This window comes from Hemicordylus capensis, chromosome 5 (genome assembly GCF_027244095.1).
Source record: "Hemicordylus capensis ecotype Gifberg chromosome 5, rHemCap1.1.pri, whole genome shotgun sequence".
Classification (NCBI taxonomy): domain Eukaryota; kingdom Metazoa; phylum Chordata; class Lepidosauria; order Squamata; family Cordylidae; genus Hemicordylus; species Hemicordylus capensis.
Genome location: NC_069661.1, coordinates 180,264,235 through 180,279,617, shown reverse-complemented (window position 1 = coordinate 180,279,617; position 15,383 = coordinate 180,264,235). Strand labels below are relative to the sequence as shown.

Here is a 15,383-nt window from a genome sequence, read left to right as displayed (position 1 = left end):
TAGGATTCTGCAGCAGTCCAGGACGCAGCACTATGGCTCCATAATGCTGCACACCATATTGGCCATTATAGATAATGCAACTGTAATTGTTTCTTTCATTTTAGTCAAAAACTATTATAGAAAATTACAACTCATATCCAGTAGAAAGCTAGGTATTCTTCAAGTCAGCACTTAGCATGAATTTCACATTCTTTATCATTTGAAATGGAGAGTTCTGAAATTAGAAAAGGCGTCAGTGATAGTTGTTTCTTATGATGTCTTAGCTGAATTTATCCTTGCAGTAGATAGCTTTGAAATGTTTTCTTTGCAAGACTTATAAGGTGTTGTGCCAATATACAATTGGTTTACAATCTATGCCTTTTTTTTTTTTAAGGAAACAATTACCTAATTCTATACTGTATATCTTTTTATTTCAGGTCCATACAGTGACTCCTGAGGAAGAAATCTCCAATAAATATACAATAAATCAAGTAAGTGTTGTTTGAGGAAAAAATCTATTTCTTTGAATTAATAATGGAACACTAGGCTTGCAACCCGAGCTTTAGGTTAAATTGCATAATGTTGTCACTTCTATGCATTGCTGGAAAATATGCATAGAAAAACAAACAAGTTCTGGTAAAAACTAATCTGCCTACTTTCCTTTCACTATGATCTTAATTGATAATTACCATCCTCACAAATTAGCCTTTTTCCTCCTCAAACATTCATGCATCTACCATATTGAATTGGGGTGGAAGACAACATCACAAAGTATGCCATTAGGGTGTCTCTATGTGTTACTATAATTGTACCAGATTTGGTCCAAATTGGTTAGGCAGTTCACAAGTTGGCCCACCTGCCTTAAATGGTTACATGTTCTCCATCTTGAATTCAAGAGGATAATATCAAACTATGCCATTGAAATGTCCCCATGTGTCTCTACAACTATACCAAATTTAGTCCAAATTGGTCTAGGCATTGCAAAGTTGATAGGGACACACACATGCACATGGGTGATTTCATAAGCTTAGTTTCCTTAAGGAAAAGTAAAGTAATCAACTTCCTTAAGGAAAATAGGCTAAAAATACAAGCCTGAACCAAAGACCCCACTACTTGGAAACGCAGATTGTGGAGATTTACCAGGGATTCCACTCCTGCACCTCCAATCTTTTTTGAACAGCAGCTCTTCTGTGGTGCTTCGTTCTGACCCTTGCCAGACTCAAATATGGTTTCACACAAATCTTCAGAAACATTCCTCTTTGAGTTGGCATCATGTTTTCTCACAGAAAATATAACACTCCTTTTTTCCCCTTCCCTGCCAAAGGTTATTCTCCCAATGGCTGGTCACAGCATCCAGTATCCCACTAATAAAGTCGGGGCATGGTACCAGGAAAGGCTTGCCAGTGATGGGCTTCAAACATGCAAGTTCAGACTTCCAGAATTACAGCTGAATGTGCCTGGCTGCTACAGACATCTCCTGAAATACCCACATAATCTGACCTATAGCTTCTTAAAAGACAATGAAAATGAAATCGGAAATGAAGATAGTCCTCTACATGATTCAATAGATTCCCTTTCTTTGTCATTTTGGCTTGATCCTTCATGTTATGCAACTGTTTGTTTGGGGGAAATAATGAAGTGCAATCTTTAAAGCAATTCAAAAAAGCAACACGTTTAACATCACTTTATAGAATATTGCAAAAAAGAGAACAGTATGAAGGGAAGCAATTCAAGTGTATCATCTTTGTGTCTTTAGTTTTTGAGGGCTGGGGTGATTCATGTCTCATAAATTTTGTCTTAAAGAGAAAATAGACAAACCCAACAAAACAGATACCAATTTAAATCATAGGAACATATGTAGCTGCATCAGACCCAGACTTCGAGTCAGACCCAGTGTTCATTTAGCTTAGTGTTGTCAATGCTGACTGGCAGCGACAATCCAGGATTCTGCCCTACCTGGAGTTGCCAGGGATTGAACCTGGGGTCTTCTGCTTGCAAAGCAGATGCTCTACCACTGGGCTACAATCCCAATCTCATCTGAGGAACAGCTGAAAACAGCCAAAAGACAACACCCAAAGTTCCAGCAGAAACAACTCCAGACACCATTAACCAGTAAGAAACATATTTCTCATTATTAATGGTTCACCATTAAAACCTCTGTCTTATCTGGATTAAGTTTCAACATTGTAGAGCTCACCCAGTCTGTAACTGCATTTATTGATGACACATTTTTTCTGAACTGCCAGACAATCAGTTCCAAAGGTTGCATGTGATTGTTTAAAAGTGCCAGTACAAGATGGGACCATTTGTTACCTCATTTAACCCAGTGCTATCCTCTGGTGCTGACCCATCCGGTAGAATAAGAAGTGGGACCATTGGGTACCACAATACTGTCTCCTTCATCCTCTTAGCTTTTGGGTTCTGGGTTCCTCAAATCCACAAACTTCCTTGTTTAACTGCTGTCTTCTTGTCAACAGCACACTACCCATTCTGTCCTCAGGCCAGTGTCAACTCTGTCCCCTTTCCATCTTCAGCAACCTTGATAACAAGTGAAGGAGGCAGTGGACAAAGTTCACAATTCAAAACCTGTCTGTTGCAAGACGGACCGTGGACACACCAGACTTGACTCAAGATCTACCTAGGCAGTTCTGTTTGCGTAGCTTTTCCTAATTTTTTTGTTTTTGTTCAAACTGACAGTACACCATTCCATCATGTTATTTTAATTGCCTTCCTCTGCTTATTTATCCATAATTCTCTATTACTCTGCACTGAAAGCCCTCTTTGTGTAAGTGAAGTCCCCCTTTTGGACTGGAGTAATGCTTATGCAATATGAGGGGGGTTGCCCCAACTCCAATAGGACACATCAGAGAAGTAGCCTATTCCAAGAAAACATTGATATTATAGTTAATGAGCTCTTAAACGGCATCTTTCAAAACCCTTCACACTGCCTATGTTGCCATGTTGCCATATGTGAATGGTAAACTAGCCTTTTTCTATTACTATTGTTGCCATGTTGCCGTATGTGAATTGTAAACTAGCCTTTTTCTATTACTATTATTATTAATAAGGGCGGTATAGAAAATAAATAAATTAGGGAATGAAGTAAAAACACTTCCAGAATATTTCCATAATGCATTATAATTTGTTTCATAGGAATATTTATTCCAGGCTGTTTTTTATCTCTTCAGTACCTATATTGTAAAAGGGACAAAGTTTATTAGTTTCTGCTAACTGCACCTCCATTATAGCTCAAAATGTACCAGTCTCTGTTACTTGCTTTGTAATCATCTGGGTCAGGCTTTTAAAGGGCCATGCATCGGGAACATATTCTTTTTTAAAAAAATAAAGAGAATGCACAGCATGTGCATAACCGTGAATCATCTCCCTAGCATGTTTAGACTATATAATTGTCTACACCATTAGGAAACAAAGTGAAGCTAATTACATAATTTAGATTATTATTAGTATTAAGTCCAATACCTAAACCCTATTTAAACATGATGTTGCTCCTGCCTATACATGTGGATGTTGCACCTGTCTTTTCATGTGAATGACTGAAACTGCATTCATTTTAAAAGTGAACCCAGAGCACAGGCTCCTTCAAATGCAGGAGACAGATAGGAAGTGTGTGCTGCTCTACCTGTGTTCAACATTACTTGTGAATAACTGTACCGAAATACAGATCTGTACCTGCATGCAGTGTACACAGATCGTATAAGTGCTGGATATAACGTGTGAATAGGGCTCTAACTTGCTAGCAAACTGATCAAAAAGAGGTGCAAGATACACAAAGACATTAGTTGTATGTACTGTATTTTATCTGCAGATGGCGATGTGAGTTTGCAGGAACTATTGGGGGGAAAAGCAACTCTGAAAATTGATTTAAATAATGTATACGCTGGTTGCTGTTGCTTGAAACTACTTTGCTTCAGATTTCTCTTAATAGATCTTATTTGGTGGGGTGCCAGCCTCTGTTTTAATCCCTAAAGGCTACAGAGTTGCTTAAAAGGTACATGTCAGAGTTTTAGGGAGGTCTGTGAAATTCAAAAATGAAGAAAACAGAAGAAAGCCCCGCCCATGAGGAAGAACTATATGTTCAGAGCTCCTGTGTGGGTCCCGGGATGCTGGAAAGGGGTTTGCACCTCTCTGTGTGATGCTTAGCCTCCCATTAAAATGCAAATATGCCCTATGTATGTACCTAAGAATTCAAATAAATATGTTCACCACTGGACCTTCTAAATAGAAATGGGTTCCTGATACAAGGCTGGAGGCCAATTGCTCATAGTTTGCCAATTCCCGCCCCATGGCAAACCATGCTTAGTATAAATTGCCATTGTGAAGCTGTTTGTGGAAGCAGGAGAGAGAGGGCAAAGAAGAGGAGAAAGGAGGATTGCATGAATTTGTGGCTCATTTCTAACCCCTAAGGTATACTTTGGAAGGATGTCTGAATTAAGAGGTCCAGGCTAATCCTGTTTTTATTTCAGCCTGATTTATCTGTTCTGGCCCAGTACTGCTTTCATAATCTGTGGGTGTAGATATGTAATCCTTAGGTGTGGATGTAACCTTTGTGTTTTTGCTCCCTCAGGCTCCATGGGCTATTCATTTTGTCTATTTTCACTGATTTGTCCAGTTACAGTTGGCTGCCTACCCTTGATTGTGATGCATTACTATTTTTCAGAAATGGAGGATATATGTAATTTAGGGGTAGGTCCCTAAATTTAACTCAGTCTCATTATCTGTCCCACTCAAGACAGATTGGAGTGGGCCAAATAATGTTTGCATTCCTTGCATATAGATTTACCATAGCCCCTGGTGGCGCAGTGGTAAAACTGCCGCCCTGTAACCAGAAGGTTACAAGTTCGATCCTGACCAGGGGCTCAAGGTTGACTCAGCCTTCCATCCTTCCGAGGTCGGTAAAATGAGTACCCAGAATGTTGGGGGCAATATGCTAAATCATTGTCAACCGCTTAGAGAGCTCCGGCTATAGAGCGGTATATAAATGTAAGTGCTATTGCTATTGCTACTTACCATCTTTTGATGAAATTATGGCTGGCACTTTAGTCCAAAGGTAAATATTGTTGATGTGTAATGTCAGTGTTATTTCCAGGTCTGAGGGGGCCTGACATGAGCACTGTGAGTCCCCTCCTTCCATGTGAGGAGATATTTACCTTGGTGTGTGGATGGTGGGAGCTCATTTTTCTACTGTGCCCATCTGCAAATTGGCTTCCTCCAAAAACCTCCATGATTATGTTGGGGCTTTGGATGAAGCCCATTCTAGGGATGTGCAAAATGATTTGAAGCCAATCCTATGGGGGGGCAGGGTTGGGGAAAAGAAACATTTGTTTAAAATTGCCTGCCTTTCCATTTCTTTTGTGGGTTGGGTGTTAGGTAGCACCCACCATGCACCACCCAACCCACTTTGGTATCCCTAGGAGGTGCCCATGGAGAACAATGGGGTATTTCAAGTTTCTGCATTGTGTCTTATGGTCAGAACAACTGCGCTCACAGAGTGCACACAAGTTTTGCATTTCAATTTGCCTTGAAAAACACTGCAGAATCACTGATCCAGAATCCACTGCCAGCCACAGTGCCTGAGCTGCAGTAACATCATTGGCATGTTGTTCTCTCACACACAATTATGATTCACTACTTCCTAGCATTGCAGCACATGCCACAGCAGCATCCTTAGCAGCAAGCATAGTCATAAGCTCAACTAGAACAACTTCAGCCACATTTTAAATGAGTACACCTTGCAATGCAGATTGCAGAGCAGACCAGCAATGAATGAAGCACCAGTTAATCTCAAAGCCAAGGGGGAAACAGTTGCCCATGACAACATAGGAGCCTATGGAGGTTTTGGGGGGTAGGTTTAAAAATTGTTTAAAATTGCCTGCTTATTGTGCCCGACCACCCAACCCACTTTGGTATCCCTAGGATCTACCCATGGGGAACAATGGGGTATTTTGATGTCCCCCATTGTTCCCTATGGCTGAAACACTCAATGTTTCGAGTTTTGTTCTGTCGAAACAACTGGTTCAACCGCTGTTTTGACAAAATGTTTTGGCCAGGTGCATTTTGTTTCGAGCTCGAGACAAAACGCAAAATCAATTTTGAACACATCCCTAGCCCATTCACTGGTGGGGAGGGCAGAAGGAGATATTGGCCAAGTTAGTTGCTCTGTTGTCATCTCTTTCCTGCCTTCTTCATATGTGAATGGGTTCCTCCAGAGCTCCCTGTATCATCCCAGTCAATGGAAACATCCACTTTCTGAGTGATGCTCTTGTCCAAAAAAGTCACTCAACTGAAAATGAGGATGTCCCTCAGAGGCCCCTTTGATGACACTCTCATCTGCAGATGGGAGGATGCCGGAAGAAAACAGCAACAGCATGGCTCTCTCAGCTGAGTGAGTAATGCTGCCACAAAGGTGGGCACCAAATATAAGTGCTCTCACAGCACCTCTTCACCTGCACATAAGATTGTCCTGGGCTGGGCATCTGGGGTTAGCAGTGGCCCTGCCAAAAGCCTAATTTGACCAACTCTAACATCAGATCTGAATAATGTTTAGAAAATGTATGAGATGTCCAAAAGCCATCAGATTCATGTTATTAAAGAAAGGTGTGTGAATTATGCCTCATAAAATGCAGAGTAAAACTGTCCTATCGTTGCATTTGTTTATATTGATTGCAAAATATAGAAAAGGTTCTTTCCAGTAAGTGAGGATGTCTCTCAGATAATAAAAATCAATGAATTACAGGTGCTTTATGGTAGATTTTAGAAATGTATGCACCAGAAAATATAGAAACAGCAAATAGCTCTTGCCCCCTGGCCCCTTTCCTTAGTCCTTTCTGTTGTGGAAACCATAATAACTTGTGACTTCAAGTTCATAGGTCATATCTGAGAAATTCAGAGAAACATAGGAACACTTAATTTGGAATGACATATTGTCCAACCCTCCACTTCAAAAATGGCAGAAGGAATTCACATCTGAGTACTTACCCATTCTACTTTGTGGATGTTTCTATCGGGTGGGTGCATTGTATTTTAGAATGAACCTAGAGTGTGAGTTAAAGAATGTACATATTTATGTAACAGCTAACATAGCACAATAATTCAGAAGATAAAATATGTTTATAAATTCTAAAATATAGAGAAAATAGTATGGAGCTGAAACTCAGCTATACAATGTGTACATATTTAAATTATACATAGCCATCTGGCAGGCCTCGGCAACTGTCAGCCCACCAGCAATTTGTCTAACCCCACCATGATATGCAAGATGCTGGTAGGTTCCTTTTCTAGCAAGAAATATTAATGAATGAATGAATGAATAAATACATAGCTTTATTACAACAATAGATCAGATATAAACAAAACAAATTATATAACATTCAGATAAGAAATCTATCATACTAAACCAACAAAATAAATGTTTTATGGTAAGATTTAAAGGGTTGAAATTAATTGTTGGTGGATCTTAACAGCGGCTGCACAAAATTTAACAATCCTGTGTGTGATAGATTTGTCTGCAAGGAGAAGTGTAACATAAAATTCATCAGTTCGGCCAGGATAATGTAATAACAAGGGAGTAATAAGACTACGTCAACTGTCATTACAAAAGGAACAATATAGCAACACATGGTGGACAGATTCAACCTTATCTGAACCACAGGAGCAGATCTGACTGGCCAAACGAATTTTCAAATTTTTTTCATAAAAAACTGCCGATGGCATCATATCTTGCTCTGAGGAACACTCTCTGGTGGTTGGGTAGAGGTAAAGTAAAGGTAAAGTGTGCTGTCAAGTCAATTTTGACTCCTGGCACCTACAGAGCCCCGTGGTTTTCTTTGGTAGAATACAGGAGGGGTTTACCATTGCCTCCTCCTGTGCAGTATGAGATGATGCCTTTCAGCATCTTCCTATATTGCTGCTGCCTGATATAGGTGTTTCCCATAGTCTGGGAAACAAACATAGTCTGGGAAGCACCTTTCCCATAGTCTGGGAAACATACCAGTGGGGATTTGAACCGGCAGCCTTCTGCTTGTTAGTCAAGCATTTCCCCGCTGTGCCACTTAGGATATTTGGGTAGAGAATGTGACAATAAATAACTAGCTGGTTCCCGGCTGAGATCGCCAAGGCGCCCTCTTATGGTCTGTGGGATGGCACCTACGCCATTTTGATGCGCAATGTCCAAGATCCTCTGTTTGAGGATCTTGGCTTGTTTACATCCAAAATGCACCCTTGTTTGGCTCCTTTGCTGGAAGCTATTAGGTGCAAAAGTGAGCCTTGGGGCTTGCATTTCACCCTTACGCTGGTCTTCTCATAAAGTGTTTCAATGAGGAGAAGTAATCGCCTATCAACATTGGTATCCCTTAGTTTTTACCACAACCTTGGCCTCAAAATTGAATCAAATGCTGATTTGAAATCTACAATGGCTGCATAAAAAGAGCTCTTGGCCTTTCTGCTAGACTTCTCAATAAGATGGCGTAGTACTAAGGTATGATCCATAGTTAAGTGCCCTGTTCTAAAACCAGCCTGTTCATCCCTCAAGATGTTTTCTTTCTCCATCCAATCTTGAAGCTTCCTATCTCAGTGTCTCAGGTAAAGCTTTCTCATGATACTCAGCAGACTGATCAGGCAATAATTAGTAGGATCACATCTATCCCCTAGCAAGAAATAAAAGAAAGCTTCTCGTTTCTCTCGTAAACGTATGTCAGATGAGAGCAGCGTTTGCCTGGCCAGTCCTACTATTTTAGCAAGTTCATGAGGCTATTCATACGATTGCAGAAAATTGGGCTAGCCTCCACTAGCCCGATTTTCTGCAATCATGTGAACCACTGGGCTCGGCTGCGAGCCCGGTGGTTCTAGAGCGGGTAACCTGCTAAAGTACCCCTCCCCTAAAACCGAGTTTGCGGAGGGGAGGGGAGGTGAAAAGCCGCCTCCCGGCTCCAAGGGTCTTGCCAGCATGCCCTACGTGTTCGCGCAGGGCATGCTGGAGCTTCAGGGGGCTGATCGGCCTCCACTCCCCCCAGCCCCTGCAGGCTCCATCACGGAGCCGGCAATTGTGTGGGTGGCCGATCTGGCCGCCCAGGGCTCCCTCCCTGCTCGTGTGCGGGGAGAGCGGGCTTAGCCTGCTCTTCCTGTGCACTCTCCAGAACTGGGTCTCACTGATCGTGAGACTCGGCTCCGTGTCTTTCCAGTAATTACCCAGGTTTGGCCAGTACAGTACCCCTCAACTGGGAAACAAAAGAGTGTCCCAGAGGCTCTGGTCATCTCAAAATAATTGTATTGCACTAGTTAATTAAAAGAATTAACTTGCTACACTTAATACACCATTTGTATTACACTGTTTCTGTAGTGAGTAAACAATTGCCAAATTTGTTAGAAATCTTTGTCTTTTTGACAATTACCAAAAGGCTATTTAAGTTAAAGGAGGCTCTGTGATGAATAAGATTTCAGCATTGTGTAAGATTTTGTAATCCATCCACTCAGATAAATTTTTCCAAATGTTTTTAGTTTCTCTTCATTCCTTAAAAGGACTTTTAGGAGGAAAAGGCCCCTAAATCTATGTTAGCTTTAAAGTTTGGTTTTTGGGTTTTTTTTAAAAAAACAGGACACATTTCTGCATAAAATAGCATTGATACAGTCATGTCAGCTTGTGTTTATAATAGGTAAATGAAGGTTAAAACAAATGAAGAGAAACCAAAAGAGGAAATGTATCTGAGGATATTTGGGACAGCATCTGAAAGCATCTTGAGTTAGATAAGGCCTTGTCAAATGCATCAGACTCATGCTTTGTGTGTGTCAGGCAATGTTCATTAAATGGCATGTATTTCAACCATGTTATGATTTAATTCAGGAGTATTTTGGGAATATCATGAAGTGTTTTAGGGCCTGAGGCCCCTCAAGTTGCTTTGCAAGCTTTAAGTTTTCATATGTACCAGTCAGAATCATTGTGGAAATGTTGTGCTTCAAAAAGTGCTTCATGTCTTCTAGAGGGCCTTCAAGGCTGGAACTGTTGTACTTCATGTCTTGTAGAGGACCTTCAAGATTCTTTCCAACTATATAATTCTGTGTGGACAGTCTTGTTTGCTAGCTTGGGACATGTAATGCTAGTTTCAGTTGCATGATAGCTTCAGTTGCATAGACTCAATGGCTAAATTTGGATGTAACACAAAACTGGAGTTACACGGGGCAGAGGTTGGAACTCCGTTACATCCAAATGCGTGCAACTGCAGTTTTGCAGTGAAAGCGACCTGCGGTTTGCCTTGCCAGACTCCAACTTGAACCTTCAGTTTGTAGTAAGGTTCACCTCTGAGACATGAGGTTTTGTCGCTGAAGCATTACGTCTGAATGCAGATGGCACCATAACTGCAGTCCCATGCACTTTCTGAAACAACAATCACAGAAATGGCACAGACCCACCTGGGATCATGCCCACTGCATGCCTGGGGCACTCCTTGCTGGCTGCCTGTCCGAGGACCAGGACCACTCTTCCTGTCTCCTCAGTGGCAATGCAGTTGCCCAGCAACAGGGACACTGCCATGTCCCGTCCCAAGCTTGTCAGCCTGTCAAGTGGCAAAGTTATACATAGGCATCCCCTCTTCCAATTCTGTCCCTTGCTTCCCCTCCTGGCAAGAATGCATTTCAATGGTCAGTCTCAGTTGTTCATTTTAGCATGTCCCCATGGAAAATCTCACTGTCAAATTATGTCAGACAGTGCAATGCTGTCATTCTTACTTCTCAGAAGTAAGTCCATATTATTGAGTTAAATAGTTTTTAAAAAATAAAATACCTAATTATTTTAGGATCTTTAAAGTACTGTTTCTAGCAAATCCCCTGCTCTGAAGTAGGTTATGTTGAGAATGAGTGTCTTCCCTAAAATCACCCAGCAAGCTTTATAGTTCACTGGAGATGTAAACACTTTGAAACCCATCCCCCCTTGAAAATAAAAGGGCAGCCCCACCTCCATCTCTTCCAGCAGTGGGATTCTTGAGAGTCCCATAAGGCTTGGCTGCTTGTTGTGATAGCTGCTGAGAAGGTGAGCTCTTTCTGGGTGGGGATGGGGAACAGACACTATTGAGCATGTGCAACCAGAGGCGTATCTAGGGAAAATAGAGCCTAGGGCAAGCACTGAAATTGTGCCCCTGTCCAAACATCTGACACCCATCTTTCAGATAACTTTACCATAATATCAGCTGAAAAATACAAGTCAAGCTCGTTAATCTTTTAATCTTTCAAAAACTATTTAGCAGTGGATGTAGCCAGAACAAAAAATGCTGGAAAACTACAAATTTCAGTATGCTGGGGCTCATGAAATATCCAAATACTATGTGGAGGTGTACTTGGAAAACTAAACAGAAGTGCCTGTCTAATTCTTTACTATGCATTGTAGCAACACGATTACATAAGTTTTGTAAATGGAGAATTTGACTTTTCCCAAATACTCTGAAAATAATTAAAGGATATTCAGAGTAAACTGTGTCACTGCTTGAAGTATATTCTAGTCTTTCAGACAGTTAAAATGAGAGAAAGAGATAAGAAACTCCCAGTGGGGCTTAATATTAAGGATTTCATACTGATTCAAAGACAAACTCACCATTAATAGCCATATTATTAAGACATTACATTTAATTCATTTATCACAAGAAGCAAAATAAGAGCAAATGAATACAATCCTAGCTCATAAGCTTCAGCTCAGTATTCACAAGCCCTGATTCTCTGTACATAGTGCCAATCTGAATATGTGTACAGTGACTTATATTATATTCTAAAATTTTAATTTTTTTAACCTGTAGCCCCTTTGGGGGGCTTCCTAAGGGCCGTGAGGGGGTCTGCAAAGGTTCCCCCTCCCCCCACTGGCCTCTAGGGCCTCACAGGGACCATTTGAGCATGTGCGGTGGCCATTTTTCAAAATAACTTTTTTTTTAAATGGCCACTGAAAACAAGATGGCTGCCACACATGCTTAAATGGCCTCTGCAAGTCCTGGCATGGCCTAGGGCCTCACAGAGGCCATTTGAGCATGCACGGTGGCCATTTTGTTTTTGGTGGCCATTTTTTATTTTTTATTTTCAAAAATGGTGGCCCCTTCAAGTGGTGCCCAGGGCATGTGCCCTGCCTGCCCGACCCTAGATACGCCCCTGTGTGCAACAGCTTCATTATGCTGCCCATAGGAAAAAATAAGACACAAACATGTTCTTCTTTTAAAAAACTAAAAACTCCAAGGACCAGGTCTGGTCCACATCATGTGCTTCTACACTCTCTGGATCAATACAATGGATCCTGAAGATAAAAATGGCCCCATCACTGAGAAAACTAAAATGGATGTGTTTGGAATGAAAACTGACAAGAAGCTTTCAATCCCATTTTTTGATGAGCAAAACTTGGAGAACTGTAACTCAGCCATATTTAGAGGTCGTGCACATAGCCTTGCTCAGGAGGGCAGATGGGCTGCAGGGAAGGAAGAGGCTCACCAGCCTTCCCCAACAGATGAACAGCTGCCATTCTCCCCTCTGCTGCACAGCACACCCACACGAGCGGCACAGCAGCAAAGGGAGATGCTGGGAGCAAGAGGACTTCCCCCTCCCACATCCCAGGTTGCTCCAGGGCACGAGTGCAGCACTCGGTGTGGCCACTCCTTACTTCCAGCTCACTGCTGGAAATGGTAGAAGACTGGGGGAGGGAGATCGCTTAACCTGGCGGCGATTGCCCAGACCTGTGGTTTGCTTAACTTCAGCTAAACACTGGTTTTGTAATTGGGTTTGGTGCGGGTGCAGCAAACCCTGGTGCTTCACATGCATAGCCTAACCCAGGCTGGGCTGCCCTAGCCTGGGTTAGGCTGTGCATGTGAATACCCTTTTAATCTTTTTGTAGGAAATGTCACATGGATGATCTTCAAACAGACCTGCGCTAACATGAGAAATTTCAAACAAATCTGATCCTTCCTTTAAATAATATAAGCTGAACAAGATAATGCCCTGCCTGCATCCTGTTTAAAATGGTGTAACATATTCTGTGCCATACACTCTTAACAATGGAGTGCCATCAGGCACTCCACAATTGAATGCACAAATGGTTTACCATGACACATCACTTTTTAGCATGTCTGAACCAATGAGAACATGAAGACAGAGGTTCTATGCTTTCTTTCTAGGTCCTGGGAAGGCAGAGGGAAAAATGTATCTCTGTAGTGTAGACAATGCAGTAGTGGCCTATCTTTCCCCTGGTCCCAAAGCAACATCTTTCTTGATCTCACTTACTTTGAAGCAGAAGATGAACACAGAAGATTGGAGATGCTGCCACAGAGCATGCTCTTCTTTTTCTTCTTCGGCCATAAGGAACAATGGAGAAACACGAAACACCCCATTGTTCCCCATAGGTAGCCCTAAGGACACAAAAGTGGGTTGTGTGGTAGGGTATGATGGGTGCTACCTACCCCCAGCCCACAAAACAAATGATTTTTTAACAAATGTTTAACCTTTCCATAGGATCCTGTGGGGGGTTGGGGAAAAGGCTAACTATTTGTTAAAGTTCAACCACTTATCCATTTCTTTTGTGGGATGGGTGGTAGGTAGCACCCATCATGCCCTACCACAGGACCCACTTTGGTGTCCCTAGGGCTACCCATGGGGAACAATGGGGTGTTTTGAGTTTCCTCATTGTTCCCTATGGCCAAAACAAGCTGCACTCGCAGAGTGCATACAAGTTTTATATTGCAATTTGCAATGCATTTTGCAACCCAGCCTTGAAAAACATTGCAGAAGCACACAGAAAAAGGGAATCTGTCCCTCCTAACACAGAACACACATTTCAAACACAGTACAAAAATGGCCAAAAGAGAATCATTGACCAAGAAACCACTGCCAGCCACAGTGCCTGCACACTGCAGTAACATCACCAGCACAAGGTTGCTCTCTAGCAAACATAGCCATAACAAACATAGCCATAAGCTCAACTAGAGCAATTTCAGCCAGTTTTAACTGATTACACCTTGCAATGCAGATTGCAGAGCAGCAGACCAGTGCAATGAGTGATGCACAAGTTAGTCTCAAGGCCAGGCATGGAACTCATCACAGCAATCACCAAGAAATATCACACACACAGCTGCCACTGTCCACTTCACATCACAATACTATCTCACAAACAAAACAAACCACAACTCAAGGAAGGCTGGCAGGCACCCAAGTTCTGCCTTTGTCAATCTGAGATCCAGCAAAACCAGATAGTTATAGCACAGCATATTATATTCAACGCTGAGAAAAGAAAACCACAAAATCAAACCAACCTTCCTTTCTCCTCTCCTGATCTATCTTCTTCAAGAAAGGCACACCACAAGGGCTCTGTCTGCCTTTCCCAGTCGCTTTGAATACAATTTGAAACTCCCTCCTTTTGTGTTTTCCTATTCCTCGCCCCTCCCCCCAGCCAATGGGGGCACAGTTGCCCATGACAACACTTGATTTATATGATACAAGCCAAACAAGAAGCAAGGGGTCTGCAAGTCAAAGGAACTTTTCCAGATGGGGCTTTTAGCTCGCTTCTCTCTGGAATGAAGGGTGTGCATTCACATATCAGCCAGATTTACCTTGAATACCCTGTGAGCTATTTGGGAGCACTCCAGACACAATTTGGGTTTTCCATTGCACATTAGAGCACAGCCCAATTTATGTCCAGGGTAAAATCCACTTTTTGCATCCGTTTTTGGGGGGCAAATTCAAACACGCAGTAAAGCCTGCTGTCTGGAAATGCTCCACTGCCAGAAAACTAATCAGCAAGGGGAAAACAAGCGTCCAAAATGGCTGTCAAAATGTCGAAACATTTCTATCAAAATGGGGTTGTTTTGTTCCCAACTCAAAACAGGCCCTTTATTTTAAAAGTGTTTTGTTCTGAGCTCAAAACACTCAAAATGTTTTGCACATCCCTAGTTTATTTCCTGCTGCAGTTTCAAGCATGATTGTGACTAATGAATGCCTGTAGACTCATTACAAGTAAGAGTTACCAGCAGGGAAGACCAAAGGACGGGGGAAAGTAGAGCTCAAATTAGTGGAATTGAGGGAGAGGGAGCTACTACTCCCTTCTTTTTTTACACTGCAAGGCTATCCTTTGATGTTATATCTCTGTAGGCCTCTTTAGTGTCCAGGATTTCCAGTTCATACTCTAAAGAAAGAACTGATAACTTCACCTTTTTGTTACTACCTTACAGTCAAATGAGTCTGTCTGAATAAGGAATTCAGTTTCTCATGAGACAAAGTGTTTGCAAATAGCAAAGAGAGAAGGATTTACTCCAGCTGTTACTTACAGGTGTGTAGGCAGTGTTTTCACAGCATTTGAGACTAGTTATTTACTAGAAACTTCCATTTCCTACTGTTTCTAATTGTGAGAAACCACAAATTTCCTTAAATGGTTTTGT

The 15,383-nt window shown here is 41.8% G+C and overlaps 1 protein-coding gene and 1 non-coding gene across 11 annotated transcripts in view; one reads left to right on the top strand and one right to left on the bottom strand.

The window, feature by feature from the left end:
* Positions 1 to 15,383, top strand: part of PUS7L (pseudouridine synthase 7 like) — a 47,174-nt gene that overhangs the window by 15,512 nt on the left and 16,279 nt on the right. For 4 of the 10 annotated variants that reach the window (XM_053255441.1, XM_053255438.1, XM_053255440.1 and 1 more), the window contains 2 exons: positions 417 to 470; positions 1,304 to 4,210. In XM_053255441.1, the coding sequence (XP_053111416.1) occupies positions 417 to 470; positions 1,304 to 1,630 (381 nt within the window). In that variant the 3' untranslated portion in view covers positions 1,631 to 4,210. Of the gene's footprint in view, positions 1 to 416; positions 471 to 1,303; positions 4,211 to 15,383 lie in introns of those variants that run through there. The other 6 variants (XR_008308487.1, XR_008308484.1, XR_008308488.1 and 3 more) reach the window with 4 other exon arrangements.
* TRNAA-UGC (transfer RNA alanine (anticodon UGC)) lies at positions 1,937 to 2,008 on the bottom strand. Its single transcript has one exon. It is a non-coding gene; the product is annotated as a tRNA-Ala (tRNA).